This window comes from Apodemus sylvaticus, chromosome 11 (assembly GCF_947179515.1).
Source record: "Apodemus sylvaticus chromosome 11, mApoSyl1.1, whole genome shotgun sequence".
Classification (NCBI taxonomy): Eukaryota; Metazoa; Chordata; class Mammalia; order Rodentia; family Muridae; genus Apodemus; species Apodemus sylvaticus.
This window is the reverse complement of record NC_067482.1, coordinates 106,113,845-106,133,961: the sequence shown is the minus strand read 5'-3', so window position 1 is coordinate 106,133,961 and position 20,117 is coordinate 106,113,845. Positions and strand designations below refer to the sequence as shown.

Below are 20,117 nucleotides of genomic sequence, written 5' to 3'. Positions count from 1 at the left end.
GTTCTGGTTTTGCTCTATACTGCTGCACTGAGTCTTTCCAGAACTAGGGGCCACTCCTCCGCTCTTCTTGTACCTCATTTGATGTGTGGATTATGTGTTGGGTATTCCAAGTTTCTAGGCTAATATCCACTTATTAGTGAGTGCATACCATGATTCATCTTTTGAGACTGGGTTACCTCACTTAGTATGATGTTCTCCAGCTCCATCCATTTGCCTAAGAATTTCATGAATTCATTGTTTCTAATGGCTAAATAGTATTCCATTGTGTATATATACCACATTTTTTGCATCCATTCTTCTGGTGAGGGATACCTAGGTTCTTTCCAGCTTCTGGCTATTTTAAATAGGGCTGCTATGAACATAGTGGAGCATGTATCCTTATTACATGCTGGGGAATCCTCTGGGTATACGCCCAGGAGTGGTATAGCAGGATCTTCTGCCCAGTTTTCTGAGGAACCACCAGATTGATTTCCAGAGTGGTTGTACCAATTTGCAACCCCACCAGCAGTGGAGGAGTGTTCCTCTTTCTCCACATCCTCGCCAACACCTGCTGTCTCCTGAGTTTTTTTTTTATTCGATATATTTTTTGTTTACAATTCAAATGATTTCCCCTTTTCTAGCCCCCCACTCCCCGAAAGTCCCGTAAGCTCCCTTCTCTCCCCCTGTCCTCCCACCCACCCCTTCCCACTTCCCCGTTCTGGTTTTGCCGAATACTGCTTCACTGAGTCTTTCCAGAACAAGGGCCCCCTCTACTTTCTTCTTGTACCTCATTTGATGTGTGGATTATGTTTTGGGTATTCCAGTTTTCTAGGTTAATATCCACTTATTAGTGAGTGCATACCATGATTCACCTTTTGAGTCTGGGTTACCTCACTTAGTATGATGTTCTCTAGCTCCATCCATTTGCCTAAGAATTTCATGAATTCATTGTTTCTAATGGCTGAATAGTACTCCATTGTGTAGATATGCCACATTTTTTGCATCCACTCTTCTGTTGAGGGATACCTGGGTTCTTTCCAGCATCTGGCAATTATAAATAGGGCTGCTATGAACATAGTAGAGCATGTATCCTTATTACATGGTGGGGAATCCTCTGGGTATATGCCCAGGAGTGGTATAGCAGGATCTTCTGGAAGTGAGGTGCCCAGTTTTCAGAGGAACCGCCAGACTGATTTCCAGAGTGGTTGTACCAATTTGCAACCCCACCAGCAGTGGAGGAGTGTTCCTCTTTCTCCACACCCTCTCCAACACCTGCTGTCTCCTGAGTTTTTAATCTTAGCCATTCTGACTGGTGTAAGGTGAAATCTCAGGGTTGTTTTGATTTGCATTTCTCTAATGACTAATGAAGTTGAGCATTTTTTAAAGATGCTTCTCAGCCATCCAGAAGTTCTTCAGGTGAGAATTCTTTGTTTAAATCTGTACCCCATTTTTTAATAGGGTTATTTGGTTTTCTGGGATTTAACTTCTTGAGTTCTTTGTATGTTTTGTATATTAGCCCTCTATCTGATCTTTTCCCAATTTGTTGGTTGCCGATTTGTCTTTTTGATGGTGTCCTTTGCCTTACAGAAAGTTTGTAATTTTATGAGGTCCCATTTGTCAATTCTTGATCTTCGAGCATAAGCTATTGGTGTTCTGTTCAGGAATTTTCCCCCTGTACCAATGTCCTCAAGGGTCTTCTGCAGTTTCTTTTCTATTAGTTTCATAGTGTCTGGCTTTATGTGGAGGTCCTTGATCCATTTGGAGTTGAGCTTAGTACAAGGAGACAAGGATGGATTAATTTGCATTGCCTCCAGTTGAACCAGCACTATTTGTTGAAAAGGCTATCTTTTTTCCATTGGATGTTTTCAGCCCCTTTGTCGAGGATCAAGTGGCCATAGGTGTGTGGGTTCATTTCTGGATCTTCAATTCTGTTCCATTGATCCCCCTGCCTGTCACTGTACCAGTACCATGCAGTTTTTAACACTATTGCTCTGTAGTATTGCTTGAAGTCAGGGATACTGATTCCTCCAGAATTTCTTTTGTTGTTGAGAGTAGTTTTAGCTATCCTGGATTTTTGTTTTTCCAGATGAATTTGAGAACTGCTCTTTCTAACTCTATGAAGAATTGAGTTGGGATTTTGATGGGTACTGCATTGAATTTGTATATTGCTTTGGCAAAATGGCCATTTTAACTATATTAATCCTGCCAATCCATGAGCATGGGAGGTTTTTTCATTTTTCGAGGTCTTCTTCCATTTCCTTCTTCAGAGTCTTGAAGTTCTTGTCATACAGATCTTTCACATGTTTGGTAAGAGTCACCCCAAGATACTTTATACTGTTTGTGGCTATTGTGAAGGGGGTCATTTTCCTAATTTCTTTCTTAGCCTGCTTATCCTTTGAGTATAGGAAGTCTACTGATTTGCTTGAGTTGATTTTATAACCTGCCACTTTGCTGAAGTTGTTTATCAGCTCTAGGAGTTCTCTAGTGGAGTTTTTTGGGTCACTTAGGTAGACTATCTTATATCATCTGCAAATAATGATAGTTTGACTTCTTCCTTTCCAATTTGTATCTTTTTGACCTCCTTATGTTGTCTAATTGCCCGAGCTAGTACCTCAAGTACAATATTGAAAAGAGAAAGAGAAAGGGGGCAGCCCTATCTAGTCCCTGATTTTAGTGGGATTGCTTCAAATTTCTCTCCATTTAGTTTGATGCTGGCTACCAGTTTGCTGTATATTGCTTTTACTATGTTTAGGTATGAGCCTTGAATTCCTGTTCTTTCCAAGACTTTAAGCATGAAAGGATGCTGAATTTTGTCAAATGCTTTTTCAGCATCCAATGAAATGACCATGTGTTTTTTTTTCTTTGAGTTTGTTTATGTTGTGAATTGCATTGATGGATTTCCGTATATTGAACCAACCCTGCATCCCTGGGATAAAGCCTACTTGATCATGGTGGATGATCGTTTTTATGTGTTCTTGGATTTGGTTTATTTTTTATCTCTTGAACTTTATAAAGATCAACATTGTACTGAGACCATAAAATCTTTGTTCTCTAAACGAAATGAAAAGTCCTGGGGATTTAGACATTTCTTGTTGAAAGTGAACTAATGTTAGGATATCATTTTTTCCTACTGAGTTCCTATGTAAAATGGATGGATAATAGTGAATAGAGCAATAAAGAGTCAATCTGTTTCATATGAGCCACTTTATATGTGGGAAGAAAAAGCATTAGAGAGGCTAGGAGCAGTGTCTAACATAGATACGAAAGAGGAGGGTGACATCACAGACCCAGTTTGTGTTTCCATGGGGATGGTGCTTTCAGTGTAATGTGACAAACTGAAATACTCAGAGCAATCTGACAATGATAAAAATTAAAAAAAGGAAATGGAATAAAAAGAATTGGCTTTACGTGCTAAAATTTGTGTATCACATTCTAATGTGTTAAACATTCTTGTCTACGAACAGGAAAAGTAAAATTTGTTATTTAAATCTGAGTATTAAGGTATTTAAAATATGGTACTGTTTTATATTTTTTGATGTTATTTATGGTACCAAAGAAAGTACAGGGCTCAGCTATTTAAAAAAAAATAACACCATGGCAACCTGAAGTGAAATGGTCTAGAATTCTCTAAACCATATTAAAGGTCCCTAATACTATTTTTAAAGTTCTCTGTAAGATAGGATATGAAGAAGAAAACAGAACCTCCTGACCTAAATAACTTGATTTTACTAAGTACTCTAATCAAGTGTGCTTTGAAATGATCCAGCTCTACTAGATGACTTTAATGTAGCCATTTTCCTTATATTTGCTAAGGGAAAGCTTTTGGTAGATCTTGGTGATGCATGCTTGTAACTGCAGCACTTAAGACATGGAAGCAAAAGAATCAGAAATTTGGGTGGGCCTTAGCATCATCGTAACGTCCATCCATCCTAGGCTAAATGAGACTTTGTCTCAGAACCAAGAAACAAAAGATCCAGACTACTGGTATCATAGTACAAACATGCCTTCCCCCAAACAGTGGAAAATGGCATGAATAAGCCTCAGCAGCTATTAACTCTAGTGGAACACTGCCACTAGACTTTTAGTTTTCAATGTTAAGTCAAGAGAAACATTTCTTTCAATTTTCCCTAAAATTATAGAATATTTTTTAGAGTGGCAAATTCTGTGTTTCATTTCAGCACATTTAGGACTGTGCTACCAGAGAATCCAATAGCTGTCAGTGTATGGGTGGGTTCAGTGTTGAACACTGACCTTTCTAAGAATAGAATCTAACACACTAAATGAATTCCGTGTACATGGATCAGAGTGTCAGTATAGTCTGCTTGTTAACGAACATCCGAGCCCTGCTTGGCTTGCCTAATAGAACATTTGATAAGAGCAAGTAAGTTCTGACAACATAATTCCTTATTAACACTTAATCAGTGAAATGCAACATCAAGCATATCCTTAGACCTACATACTACAGAAGCTTATAAAACAATTGCTAGATTGCTTATTACATATCTTATATTTACATTTATACAGCATACATCCTTGCTGTAAGAGAAAGCTGTAACTTCAATGATTATACAATTCTCCTTCCCCATCCTTATGTAGAAAAATTCCTTTAAAGAGGTTACAAACATAAATGCTCCAGACATACTCCTTGTTTGCAAATATCTAATTTATCCTTTCCAGGGATCATAAGTTTTCATCTCAATATACAAATCTGCCAACATAACTTACTGCCCTGAGGATGAGCACCTGGTGGATGGTCCCCAGGGCTCCCACAGGCCAGGCATGCTTTGTTATTGTGTCATCTTGTCACATTATAATCATGTATCTCTCCTACCAGGCTAAAGAACACTGGGATGGGCAGTCTTCCTCATTACCTTGTTTGCCCCGCGTGGAGTGCAGAATAGTTATTTAATTACTCTTGTTAAGTAGTTTTCATTTGATACACGAAAACTACTTTTTGCATATATCTTTTGTGGCTGTTTTAAGATAAATTTTAACTGTAATAAAGATGATATACACATTTTGAATTATGGTTTTTCCTTCATTTCTAAGACTCCACTACAACCCACTGAGATCCAATAATAAAAGATGTTCAGAGCTTTCTTTGTAGGAAAAAACAAATCTCAAATCTTCCACAGCACTTGCTAAGAAACAAGTTTAATTTGTATTCCTGGCAAACAGATAAGAGCTTGACATAAGTGGTGATAAGGATGAAAAAGAAAAGAGGCATGCAAATAAAATTCAAACCAAAGTTGATGGGCTGTGCAAGATGGCTAGCAACCTATAACTACTGGCATCCTGCCAGGTTCCACGATGCAAGAGCACACACGGGTAAGGGGTATGTGGATGGGCAGAGGTGTGGAAACAGGTGGAGGTGGTGGGTCTGAACAGTCAAGTGGGCTCAGTGGGCATACATCTATCTAAAGCTTTCATGCTAAATTGGGGCGTAAAGATGGAGATTAATTAAGCCATAGGTCTCAGCAAAGTAAAAAGAACTCCCACTAAGAAGGATCATTGGCACCACAGAGTCTAGTTATAATTAACCTTGACGATTCAACTTAAAAGGAAAGGTCCGAGTTTAATTCCCAAAAATCTCATGCTTCAGATTTCAGAAAGCTTCTTACTTAAACGAATTCAACTTATCAAATTAAGTAGCATATTTAAAGTACATCAATGGTGGTACCATAGTGCACATGCATGGTTCACACATGCATCATTCATAGGCTTTATGTGAACATAACTATGTGGGTGAATAGGCTATGAGATGAGCAGTACCTAAGACAGGTAGAGATGAATTGATAGTGGAAGCTAGAGACTTCCACTTATAACTAGAGCAGCACGACAGTATGTGGCAGAAGTCACAGGAGGGTTTGGAGAAGCTCCTCTGCTCAGTTTTGTGATATGGGGGTTAATTCTAGACTATGGAACTATGGACTAAAGCTTAAAATGAAAAAATTAGGACCATACTCTTACAAATGAGAGTCACAATGCCTGGTGAGAAAACCATGAGCTTTGGTAGAAAAATCAACTGATTGTGCAAAATGCTACAAGTTCTGTATTTTCCCACTACATAAATTCAATTAAAAGCATTTGAAAAGAGTTATAAAAAATAGTAATTAGACCCTACAAGCTAATTATTTTCTTTTTTTTTTTTAGAACAAGTGAGTTGAAAGAAAGGCAAGCAAACATCCTTTTTATGATTTTTGTTTATATGTTTATTTATATCCTATGTCCTAAAGAGCTAAAATTATCTTGCTATGAATTTTTAGTATTTTTCTTTATAATTTCTATCCAAGAGATGCAAGGTTCCCTGGAAATGAAGCATATGTTAACCGGCTGTCTCAATGTTGGGCTTAAATTGTGTTTTCATTATTTCATGCATTTAGTGCTGAATATGACACATTTGGGGCAGAATATGACATATTTATCCTGATACTTGACACATTTGGGGCTGAATGAATAATTGAAAATAAAAGAGTAAGTATGCACATAATGATCTTATACAAACTATCTGTTAGGACATGAGATTCTAAGTAAAGGACCAGCGAGATGTGCACAAAGGCACCTGAACTTTCTTCTGATTCATTTGTCTGCAAACTGTTTTCAGAGTAATTGATTGCCAGGGGAATGCACCCATGTGCACATAGGCACAGCCCTCAGAAAGTCAGTCCAGTCTGCCTTCAGCCTCGCTGGACCGCATCTCAGTCCAAGAACTGGACTGCAGTTGCAGAGACCACTCTCCTCAAAATGCATGGTTTTGTAATGGAAGAACATTGTGTTGCTTTTAGTGGAAATGGGTCTCTAGCAAAGTTGGTAGCAAAACACAAGTCTATAGATAACCCTTCTCCTGGAGTTCCCATTAGGAAAGTTACAGAATTAGTATCAGGGAAGGTAAACAACCACAGTTTTATTATATTTATTATACCATGTTTCAGTCCCTATAGATTTTAAAATGATTTATAAGAACATATTAAACTGCTAACAAAAGAGAGGACACTTAAGAATGACAATAAGGGAGGAGCACAAGTTCGAGCCAGGAAGAAGGCCATGAAGATCTTACAGTAGGCCTCGGCTATGCGTGGGCTTGTGCTTAGTTCTAAACTCTTTAATGTTCTCCATCTGCTAATGGCATAGCCTCAATTTGCTTAAGAGCATTTTTAAGGGATATGGAAAAGTAAGGATAAAGGGTGAAAATACAAGAGTTTCTGGCCAACTCATTTTTCATTTGGCTTCCTGTAGGAATAGATCTTAACGTATCTGGGACAGAGAACATACTGAACTATGTGTCCTTAAAACAGCCTTCCTCAGTACACTTCTGAGACAGGACGTTCAGGGATATCCAAAGGTACTGAATTCAAAATCTAGGTTGACTGGACTGGCCATCCACAGAACCATGAAGCTCTCTGGAACTGTTCTATCTCCTCTTCTACAGTCAGACAGCTCAAGGGATTTTTCTGTTCTTGCTGTGCCCATTTCTTACTCCAGTTTTGCCTCCAAAACAGTTCTAACCTGGTCTCCACCTCAACCACATCAGTGATACTCTCTGGCTTAGGTTCCCAAACCACGTTTCAGATTACTTTTTACTTGGTCCCAGCAGCATTTGGAAGTTCCTTTACCTGTGTGTTTCTGCTTCTATTCTGCTGACTCAACAATGCTGGTGTTCCTTCAGATATGAGGAGGTAGCTCCAGCAAAATTATAGACTAAAACTGAACACTAGTAACAAACTAAAGACATCTAGTACTTCTGAATCTCATAGCATATGATTTTATGTTAACTTCTAGCAACTTCCAAACTCCTGCTGTTCTTTTATTTCAGATCCAACAAAGTTAGGAGCTACATTTCTTTGGCTTTCCTTGGACTTAAGATTTCAAATGTAATTTATGCTCTTCCAGTCAGTGATATTTCCATGAAATTTGAACTTTGACCTGAAGTATCCCAGGATACTTTCCCACACTTACTAATTTGAAGATGTTGAGTGACGGGACACTCTACACTATAGCTGAGAAGAGCTTCTGCCAAGGCTAGGGGCCTTAAGAGTGGAGTTTCCCTAGAAGTGTGTAACTCTGGGCATAGCAGTTATAAATGAGAAAAGGCAGGGGACACTTAACTGCACTAAGACTTAATTAAGCACCTACTATGTGACATAGATGTTCCATTAAGTGATTCACAATCAAACACCCTCTTCAGGCTTTTCAGGATCTCTGTGATGAGAGTAGTGGTACCTTCATTTTAAAGATGAAGAATCTAGTCTCAGGTCGGTTATACATGATGTGGGATTTTCTGGATAATCAACACACAAATTTGGAGGCATATTATTAAAATACCATTTAAACATTTATTTTTATACTAAATATAAAACTGAATAAAGAAACCTGATTGAGAAGAGAGAATTGCAAAAATGCTATGCACAGTCTTTTAATTTTTTATTAGATATATTCTTTATTTACATTTCAAATGTTGTCCCCTTTCCTGGACCCACCAAAATTATCCCCTAACCCTTCCTCTCCCCTGCTCACCAATTCACCCATTCCAACTTCCCTGACCTATTCACCTATACCGGGGCATCTACCCTTCTCAGCACCAAGGGCTTCTCCTCCCTCGCATGTCCTAAAAGGCTATCCTCTGCTACATATGCATCTGGAGCCATGGGTCCCTCCTTGTGTACTCTCTGGTTGATGGTTTTGTCCCTGGGAGCTCTGGGAGTCCTGGGTGGCTCTTATTGTTGTTCTTCCTATGGCGCTGCAAACCCCTTCAGCTCCTTGAGTCCTTTCTCTAGCTCCTCCATTGGGGACCCTGTGCTCTGTTCAATGGTTGACTGAGAGTGTCCCCCTCTGTATTTGTCATTCACTGGCGGAGCCTCCCAGGTGACAGCTATATCAGGCTCCAGTCAGCAAGCACTTGTTGGCATCCATAATAGTGTCTGGGTTTTGTAACTGTATATGGGATGGATCACTAGGTGCAGTAGTCTCTGGATGGTCTTTCCCTTAGACTCTGTTCCACACTTTGTCTCTGTGTCTCTTCCTGTGGGTATTTTGTTCCCCCTTCTAAGAAGGACTAGAGTATCCATACTTTGTTCTTCCTTCTTCTTGAGTTTCATTTACTCTGTGAATTGTATGTTGGGTATTCCAAGCTTCTGGGCTAATATCCACTTATCAGTAAGTGCATACCATGTATGTTCTTTTGTGATTGGGTTACCTCATTCAGGAGTTCCAACCATTTGCCTAAAATTTTCATGAATGTATTGTTTTAAATAGCTGAGTAGTATTCCATTGTGTAAATGTACCACATTTTCTGTATCCATTCCTCTGTTGAGGGACATCTGGTCTCTTTCCACCTTCTGGACATTATATTTAAGGTTGCTATGAACAGAGTGGAGTATATGTCCTTATTACATGCTGGAGAGTCCTCTGGGTATATGCCCAGGAGTGGTAGAGCGGGGTCCTCTGGTAGTATTATGTCCAATTTTCTGAGGAACAGCCAAACTGATTTCTAGAGTGGTTGTACCAGCTTGCAATCCAACCAGCAGTGGAGGAGTGTTCCTCTTTCTCCACATCCTTGCCAGCACTGCTTTCTCCTGAGTTTTTTACCTTAGCCATTCTAACTGGTGTGAGGTGAAATCTCAGGGTTTTGATTTGAATTTCCCTGATGATTAAGGATGTTGAACATTTCTTTAGATGCGTCTAAGCCATTCAATATGCCTCAATTGAAAATTCTTTGTTTAGCTCTATACCCCATTTTTAATAGGGTTATTTGCCTCTCTGGAGTCTAACTTCTTGAGTTCTTTGGATATATTGGATATTAGCCCTCTGTCAGATGCAGGGCTAAAGATCTTTTCCCAGTTTGGTGGTTGCCATTTTGTCGTATTGGCAGTGTCCTTTGCCTTATAAAAACTTTGTAATTTTATGAGGTACCATTTGTCAATTCTTTATCCTAGAGCATAAGCTATTGTTGTTCTGTTCAGGAAACTTTCCCCTGTGCCCATGTGCTCGAGGCTCTTCCCCATTTTCTTTTCTATTAGTTTCAGTGTGTCTGGTTTTATGTGGAGGTCCTTGATCCACTTGGACTTTAGCTTGGTACAAGGAGATAAGAATGGATTGATTTACATTCTTCTGCATGTTAATCACCAGTTGAATCAGCACCATTTGTTGCAAAGGCTATCTTTTTTCCACTGGATGGTTTTTAAAAGATCAAGTGACCATAGGTGTGTGGGTTTATTTCTGGGTCTTCAATGCTATTCCATTGATTTACCTGCCTGTCACTGTACAAATACCATGCAGTTTTTAACACTATTGCTCTGTAGTACTGCTTGAGGTCTAGGATACTCATTCCTCCAGAAGTTCTTTTATTGTTGAGAATAGTTTTAGCTATCCTGGGGTTTTGGATATTCCAGATGAACTTGAGAATTGCTCTTTCTAACTCTATGAAGAATTGAGGTGGAATTTTGATGGAGATTGAATTGTATCTATAGACTGTTTTTGGCAAGATGGCAATTTTTACTATATTAGTCCTGCCAATCCATGAGCATGGGAGAACTTTCAATCTTCTGAGGGCTTCCTCGATTTCTTTCTTCAGAGACTTGAAGTTCTTATCATACACATCTTTGACTTGTTTGGTTAGAGTCACACCAAGATACTTTATATTGTATGTGACTATTGTCAAAAGTGTTGATTCCCTAATTTATTTCTCAGCCTGTTTATCCTTTGAGTATAGGAAGGCTGCTGATTTGTTTGAGTTAATTTTATATCCAGCCACATTGCTAAAGTTGTTTATCAACTGTAGGAGTTCTCTGGTGTAGCTTTTCATTTGCGTAACTATACTATCATGTCATCTGAAAATAGTGATAGTTTGATTTCTTCCTTTCCAATTTGTATCCCATTGACCTCCTTTTGTTGTCTAATTGCACTAGATAGAACTTCAAGGAATATATTGAATAGGTATGGAGAGAGAGGTCAGGTTTGTCTAGTCTCTGATTTTAGTGGGATTGTGTCAAGTTTCTCTCCATTTAGTTTGATGTTGGCTACTGATTTGCTGTATATTGCTTTTACTACATTTAGGTATGGGCCTTGAATTCCTGATATTTCCAAGACTTTTAACAAGAAAGGATGCTGAAAATGCTTTTTCAGCATCTAATGAACTGACCATGTGATTTTTTTCTTTGAATTTGTTTATGTAGTAGATTACATTGATGGATTCCTGTACATTGAACCATCCCTGAATCCCTGGGATGAAGCCTAATTGATCGTGGTGAATGATTGTTTCGACGTGTTCTTCTGCATCTTTTTTGATGACTTTTGTTTGAAAATCAATCTTATCTGTTATTAAAATGGCCACTCCATCTTGATTCCTATGACCATTTCCTTGGAAAATTGTTTTCCAGCCTTTTACTCTGAAGTAGTGTTTGTCTTTGAGTCTGAGGTGCATTTCCTGTATGCAACAAAATGCTGGGTCCTGTTTACTTATCCAGTCTGTCAGTCTCTATCCTTTTATTGGGGAATTGAGTGCATTGATGTTAAGAGATATTAAGGAATAGTGATTGCTGCTTCCTGTTATTTTTTATGTTATTTTTATGTTTGTGTGATTATCTTCTTTTAGGTTTGTTGAAAGAAAATCACTTTCTTGCTTTTTCTAGGGTGTAGTTCCCTCCCTGTGTTGGCGTTTTCCATCTATTATCCTTTGTAGAACTGGATTTGTGGAAAGATATTCTGTAAATTTGTTTTTATTATGGAATATCTTGGTTTCTCCATCTATGGTAACTGAAGTTTGGCTGGGTATAGTAGTCTGGGCTGGCATTTGTGTTCTCTTAGGGTCTGCACGAGATCTGCTTAGGATCTTCTCACTTTCATCATCTCTGGTAAGACGTCTGGTATAATTCTGACAGGTCTGCCTTTATGTTACTTGACCTTTTCCCCTTACTGCTCTTAATATTCTTTCTTTGTTTAGTGAATTTAGTATTTTAATTATTATGTGATGGGAAGTATTTCTGTTCTGGTCTGTGTGTTTGGAGTTCTGTCGGCTTTTTATATGTTCATGGGCTTCTTTTTCTTTAGATTGGAGAATTTTCTCCTCTAATTTTGTTGAAGATATTTACTGGCCCTTTAATTTGTAAACCTTCCAACTCTTTAATACTTATAATCCTTCGGTTTGGTCTTCTCATTGTGTCCTGGATTTCCTGGATATTTTGGGTTAGACACTTTTTGCATTTTGCATTTTCTTTGACTGTTGAGTCAATGTTTTCGATGGAATCTTCAACACATGAGATTATTTCTTCTATCTCTTGTTTTCTGTTGTTGATGTTTGCATCTATGACTACTGATTTCTTTCCAAGGTTTTCTAACTTCAGAGTTATCTCCCTTTGTGATTTCTTTATTGTTTTTACTTCCATTTTTAGATCTTGTATGGTTTTGTTCATTTCCTTCACTTGTTTGTTTGTGTTTTCTTGTAATTCTTTAAGGGATTTTTGTGTTTCCTCTTTAAGGGCTTCTACCTGTTGACCACGTTCTCCTGTATTTCTTTAAGGTAATTATTTGTGTCCTTCTTGAAGTCCTCTATCAGCAACATGTAATGCGATTTTCAATCCAAATCTTGCTTTTCCAGTATGTCGGGGTATCCAGGACTTATTGTTGTGGGATAACTGGGTTTGGATGGAGCTATGTTGCCTTGGTTTCTGTTGTTAACAATCTTGTTTGCCTTTTACCATCTGTTTGTCTCTGCTGTTAGGTGGTCTTGTTGTCTCTGACTGTGGCTTATCTGTTCTGCAAGCCTCTGTATCTGTGCACCTGGGAGACCCATTCTCTCTGTGCACACAGGTATGTAGGTACTCCTGAAAGACCAGCTCTCTTGTGGTGGTTTTTGTGTTTGTAGCTCTGTAGTCCAGGTTCAGCTCTTCCAGATGGATGGAAATCGGAAGACTCCTGTCCCAGGCTGCTCCTAGGCTCTTGTGTCCTCAGGGTTTCGGTCTGATTCCTCTGAGCACCTGGGGTAGTCCTACCTGTGGTCTCTGGCCTCTCTGGACTCCTGGGTGGTCAGCTATCTCCCTGCACCACCTGGATAAGCCACTCTGTGGCAGAGGTTGGTCCCAAGCTGGAGACTGAAACTGGAAGGTTCCTGCCTGACAGTCCTGGATGTGATCCTCTGATCAGAATGAACTTGCTTCCCTTGCTATGTTGTGAGAATCAGTCTGGACACCAAGTAAAGCCAATCACTGTGTTTATTTCTGTTCTGTGTAAACTCACAATAAATGAACAAAAATGGGAGGAGCTGTTAAAAATAAATGAACCAATTGCAATGAATCACCTTGTTTCACAGGCTTAGATGGGTGTCATTAATCAGGTTCCAAGACCTCCAGAAACCTTTGAGAGGACAGCAATGCCCATTACTTGTGTTATTTCATAGAAGAATACCATGGGCAAAAGTTCTTTTTAGCTTTCAAAGAGTACTTTTTAAAGGCTTTTGCTTCAAGTGATATAAAAATCAAACTTGAGTCAATACTCAGGGTTTCTTTCTGCATGTGGATGGTAGAGGACCTAGAATATCCAATCAAGCATGAGATCTATAGATCTGAAAAAGCCATTCACTCATTCCTTTAATGTTATTATCTAGAAATAACATCACAATCTAATAACAAGACCGAGTCTGTCTTAGAGCATGCATGCTCGTGTCAAGGAGGCACATCATCAAGTACACACATGCTATTACATAGCAAGGCCCTTTCACACTGACCCTTGGAAGTCAATAGTATCCTAAGCTTATTTCCAAAGGCCACAGATGGCTACTTTGTTGCTGCCAAGGCCATGAATGTATGGCACTTGCTGTATCTGATGGCTAAATGTCCACCATCTGCCACAGAGAATATTACAGAAACTACAGTGTTTGGTGACTGCCTGAATGGTAACACAGACACACAGACACACACATCACACACATATACAAATACATAGACATACACATACACACACAAATATATACACACATCCATGCATGTACACATAATAATAATAATTATTATAAATACATAGCATTATTTTATATTATAATGTATTAGATAAAGAGCTCTTTCCATGATCGTTTGATATTTACCAACACTGTGTTTTGTTTATTCATAATGCAAAGAAAGCCTGAAGGTGCTTAGAAGTCATTCATGCAAGATCTAAAAATTCTTTTCACAACATCTATAATCCTCATCAAACATGTAAAAAATACATCCATAATAAAAATACTTCTGTTGCTACTGTGTCATTGTTAAAGCCAATGTGACTTTGGTAAAGAAATAAAGATAGATAAAAAGAAACAAAAACTAGTTTCATTAAAAAAACCTCTACACAAAGCACTTAAAATACCTCACAGTGGAAGAAGACACATGGCTATCAAGTAACATCATTCTGTCAATAAATTTTTCCAACTTACTTTTTTTTCCATTTTTATTACTTAGATTTTGGAGTTTCTAAAGAGTCTATCAAAGGGTAATGTTTCCTTCTCTCTCTCTCTTGTGTGCCTTTTTCTTTTAATTTATTTCCTGCTTCAACATTCCCTCTGTCCCTCTGTGCCCAGTTACCCAGAAAGGCCAGGACTAGGCACTTAAACAAGAGACCTCAAAAAGCCAAGGCAAGCCAACCCAAGATCAGCAGGTTTCTTCCAACAGGCCTGGCAGTCTGGATGCTAGTGTCTCCACTCAGAGCCTGATAGTAAAAGCTGGTGCAGAATAAGGTGGTTACATAAGCTAACCTTTAGAACCCATCCCCAGATGACATGTCTACAGCGCAATCTGTACACCTAAGGCCCAAGGAGTATCTCAGAAGGCAGAATGAAAAGACTGTAAGATCAGAGGACCAGGTCATGTGTCCACACTACTCAAATGCACAAATTAAATCATAGGTATTGCTAATAAGCTAGGATTAACAACTTCTCTGAATAAGCAGAAAAATGTTTTCAGAACAATTAGATTATTTAATGCAGTATAATAACTTTGCTAATATATATGGTAAGAACAGTATTTTATATGAAAGACAGATCATCTAATTTTATTTGATGTTTTACAGAAATTATGTCTTTTTTTCATAATGTTCTTTATATAAATAACGTGTATAAACACATACATACATACGTGCGTGCACACACACATACACACACATATGAGTCTACTATATACTTGGTAATGAAAAGAACGGTGAATTTCTTTTACTACTGACCACTTTATTAAAATATTTTGAAAATTAAGAGCTAGGTAATAATGACCTTGAAGAGTTTGTTTGTTTGATTGATTGGTAGGTTTTGTTTATTGTTGTTTGCAGGGGGGGCAGGGAGAATAATTCTAATATGAACTAAGTTGCTTAAATTATTTCCTTTCTTTGTTCATGTGTAACTATGTATTACACTATTAATATTATATTCTGAGAGCAGCATATACAATGTAAGCACATGTATTTGCTTATTTTAATTAAGTTTGGTATATTGCATAATGTATTTCATTATGACATTTTCATCAACATGTTAGCCAATTTATAAAACATATTTTATACAAAAGTTACATCGCAAATGTTACCTTCCTTATGGCATATTTTAGTAACTCTGTGTACTATATATACTCATTTCTATTTGTTTCTGTTTATAGGAAGTCCTGGCTGAGCAAGGTTGGGAGTCCTAGTTCTCACATCGACCGGGCGGAATTTTCTAATGAAAAAACAATATCTAAACTGGAATACTCTGATTTTAGTATTAAATATTAGTTGAAGAAAATATCAATTGCAATGCTTATATTATAGAAAACATTCTTAGGTGTATAATAGTAGGAGAGTTAAAAATGGAAAGTTTCTGTTCTTGAATTATACATTACTGAAATGTCTGCAGCTGAAAAAATTTACTCACCTATGTTTTAGCAAGCATAAATTAAATATTATAAAAGAAAATGTCATTATAATTTATCTGATATGAACATTCAAGTGCATGTCTTATGGAGTCATTCATTTCAGAAAACATTACAGTATATATGTTGTTTATATTACATTATATATGTTATTTGGCTAGACATAAAATAAAATTGTCTAAAATTATCTTTGGGTAATGTTGCCTAATGGGCTGACTTTTAATGTCCTCTGAATAATAATTTACTATTAAAGTTGAGTGATCAGTCTTTAAAATAGTTAAAATAAATTTGTGTGATGATCAACATAATTGGAAAGTAATAGCAATTGAGAGTATGTAAAATTCTGCTTACACTCAAACCTGATTCAGTACAAATTTGGACTTATTTTGTATCCTGGACTTCATTGTTTTGTGGTCTGGATAGGCAAGCTTGGTGACGGCAGGTAGAAGAGCTAGTTTCAGTAGAGCAAGCTTTGAAACTTTTAATCTACTCCCTTCAGTTATTACCCAATGACTAAAAGCACTGAGAGTCTAAATAAATCACCTAAACTTGAACTATCATTTGGGGATCTTCAAATGATAACCAGGCTACATAGTATTGAAGAGAAGGTTCATTTCTATACCATGGAATTATAATATTAAATATTAAATTATAATATTGAATTATAATATTGAATTATAATATTGAACTATAATATTGAATATTGCTGGGTGCAACAACTAGTATCCTAATCTTGTAAGCCATATTAAACCTAAATCCTCTGGCAGTGAATCCTAGTGGATTTGCCATAAGTAGAGAGACACTAGTAGCTACATCTTGCCCTCTCATTATTCCAGTCCAAAAGGACCCTATCTCTCTCCTTCTTCCTCTCTTCCCCTATCCAACCCAGAAGTCCCACCTACTGGCCTAGTGATTGAGTCTTTTATTCATTAGAGGATGGTTCTCAAAAAGTCACCTGAGTATTTGCAGACAGCCTCTCCTGGAAAAGCGGAATTAACATCAAAATACAACAGCACCAGTGCCATCCACAACAGATTTGTATTTTAAATTTTATTTACTTTTATTGTGTATATGCATGTGCGGTTATGTGTGAATACAAAAATGCATCATGATTTATGCATAGAAGTCAGAGGACAACTTTTCATAAGTCATTTCTTTCTTATCTTGTATGTTGCTTCCTTGAGTCCCAGGCTTCAAGTACCTTTATCACCATAGACCTGATTTTCGCATTTTTAATAACAATGGAACCCTCCAATAAAACACTGCTTTATGAAGAACTGAATAAATAAAAGAAGTTGGTTGTTGGATGTTTTGTTTTGTTTTAGCACAATTGGTGTAACTGAACTGGAATGGAGAGGTTCCTCATATTTAGTCTCTCCTTCCTTGTATTTTGATCTACATCAAATCCCTTGGGAATGCAAGTTGAAAATGACCATCCTAGAACATCTTGCAGGCATGACAGATTTTAGATCGAAGCTTTCATGGTTGGGTTGATGCACCACTCCCACCAGTAAAAACCTTGCCTGGTTTCAGAAGATGGAAGTGGTAGCATAGAAGTTGGGAGAGTGTCCAACCAATGACTGCTACAACTTGAGGCCCCCACTAGCAGTGAGTGGGAGCCTATGCTGGATACTCCATGGATTGCTAGGAACCAGAGGCTGCAGAGACCAGAGACCCAAGATAGAACAAAACACAACTGACAGGAAGGGAAAAAAACGCAATGAAATAATTCCTAATGATATTCTGCTATATTCATAGGTCTGAGCCTATCCCAATTGTCATCAGAAGAATTTCATCTAGAACAGATGAGAGCAGATACAGAGACCTGCAGCCAAACACTAGGCAGAGCCGGGGGATCCCAAAGAATAGCAGGAGGAAGGATTGTAGGAGTCAGTGGGGTCAAGGACAACAGGAGAACAAGATCTACAGAATCAACTCTGCAGGGCTCAAAGGGGCTCACAGAGACTAAAGCGGCAATCATGGAGCCTGTGTGGATCTATGTTAGGTCCTCTGCATATGTCATTGTTTTGTAGCTTGGTGTTCTCAGGAGACTGCTAACAGTGAGAGTGGGAAGTGTCTCTGACTCCTTTTTTGTTCTTGGGACACTTCTTCCTACTGGTTGCCTCATCCAGCCTTGATATGAGAATTTGTGCCTAGTCTCACCATAACTTGTTATACCATACTCAGTTAATATCCCTGAGAGGCTTGTTCTTTTCTGAAGAGAAAGGAAGAGGAGTAGATCTAGGGAAGACAGTAGGTGGAGGGGGCACTGCAAGGAGTGGAGGGAGGGAAAACTGATTGGGATATAATGTATTGTAGAAGAATAAATTTAAAAATAAAATAAACTTCCATTTCACTTTTAAAACAAGAAAAGAGAAAGACATACAGAAAGAACTACCATCCTATCTGTGAAGCAAATCCCACTGCTATATATAGCCCAAGGCATGATCTGTACCTACAAGTCTATATCCAGGCCTCTTGTCTATGCCACATGGTATGAACTGAGAAAAGGAGGTAAACATGGGGTGTTTGTTAGCTTGAAAAGTTTACTTGGGGGTTATAATAACATTATCACATAGACATATAACAGTGCAATGTTGGAAAATGACCTTCCATATAACCTTAAAGAAAAGAAACACATTCCTTTTTTTTAAAATTTATTGATATATTTATTTACATTTCAAATGATTTCCCCTTTTCCCCTTTTCTGGACCCCCACTCCCCGAAAGTCCCATCAGTCCCCTTCCCTCCCCCTGTCCTCCCACCCACCCCTTCCCACTTCCTGTTCTAATTTTGCTCTATACTGCTTCACTGAGTCTTTCCAGAACCAGGGGCCACTCCTCCTTTCTTCTTGTATCTCATTTGATGTGTGGATTATGTTTTGGGTATTCCAGTTTTCTAGGTTAATATCCACTTATTACTGAGTGCATACCATGATTCATCTCTTGAGTCTGGGTTACCTCACTTAGTATGATGTTCTCTAGCTCCATCCATTTGCCTAAGAATTTCATGAATTCATTGTTTCTAATGGCTGAATAGTACTCCATTGTGTAGATATACCACATTTTTTGCATCCACTCTTCTGTTGAGGGATACCTGGGTTCTTTCCAGCATCTGGCAATTATAAATAGGGCTGCTATGAACATAGTAGAACATGTATCCTTATTACATGGTGGGGAATCCTCTGGGCATATGCCCAGGAATGGCATAGCAGGATCTTCTGGAAGTGAGGTGCCCAGTTTTCGGAGGAACCACCAGACTGATTTCCAGAGTGGTTGTACCAATTTGCAACCCCACCAGCAGTGGAGGAGTGTTCCTCTTTCTCCGCATCCTTGCCAACACCTGCTGTCTCCTGAATTTTTAATCTTAGCCATTCTGACTGGTGTAAGGTGAAATCTCAGGGTTGTTTTGATTTGCATTTCCGTAATGACTAATGAAGTTGAGCATTTTTTAAGATGTTTCTCCACCATCCGAATTTCTTCAGGTGAGAATTCTTTGTTTAACTCTGTACCCCATTTTTTAATAGGGTTGTTTGGTTTTCTGGAGTATAACTTCTTGGGTTCTTTATATATATTGGATATTAGCCCTCTATCTGATGTAGGATTGGTGAAGATCTTTTCCAAATTTGTTGGTTGCCGATTTGTCCTTTTGATGGTGTCCTTTGCCTTACAGAAACTTTGTAATTTTATGAGGTCCCATTTGTCAATTCTTGATCTTAGAGTGTATGCTATTGGTGTTCTGAGAAACACATTCCTATTATTTGAAACTAACATTAAGATAAGTTAAGGGAACCACATCCACCCATTGTATTATGGGTATGGAGAAGATGCATGCTGGATCTTCACTGGATAAAAGAGAAACAGAAATGCTGAGATCTAAGGGAGCAAAGGATTATCTCAGACTTTGGAAATGGCCAAGAGGCTGCCCTTTCCCCAGTCACAAATACCTGCACCTTTCTTCCTGAAGCACCTGCGGGGATGGTGACCTCTCAGAGGGGATCAGTGGCATGCCACAATTAGGGACTCCCAACCCTAATAATATTGCTATCTCCAAAGTACTGCCGAGCATCTACACAGCATGCACTCGAGACAAGAAGAGTCAACCTTGAATGCTTTCTCACCTTAGGGCATCTTGAGTATTCCTTCTGTGAAAGAATGCAAAACATGAAGAAAAGCAGACAACTTCCCAGCTCGCAGACAGCTTGAGGATCCATTTACTTTAGAAAGTGGAAGATAGATGTATCTTCATTTCATGTTTGGAATAAAGATCTGTACTTCTTTA

The 20,117-nt window shown here is 38.3% G+C and overlaps 1 protein-coding gene across 1 annotated transcript in view; it reads left to right on the top strand.

Moving 5' to 3' along the window:
* The window catches only part of Acyp2 (acylphosphatase 2), a 170,669-nt gene extending 153,526 nt beyond the window's left edge, over positions 1 to 17,143 (top strand). The window contains exon 4 of the mRNA XM_052199226.1: positions 15,585 to 17,143. Within this exon, the coding sequence (XP_052055186.1) occupies positions 15,585 to 15,699 (115 nt within the window). The 3' untranslated portion in view covers positions 15,700 to 17,143. The remainder of the gene's footprint in view (positions 1 to 15,584) is intronic.
* The last annotated feature ends 2,974 nt before the right edge of the window (positions 17,144 to 20,117 follow it).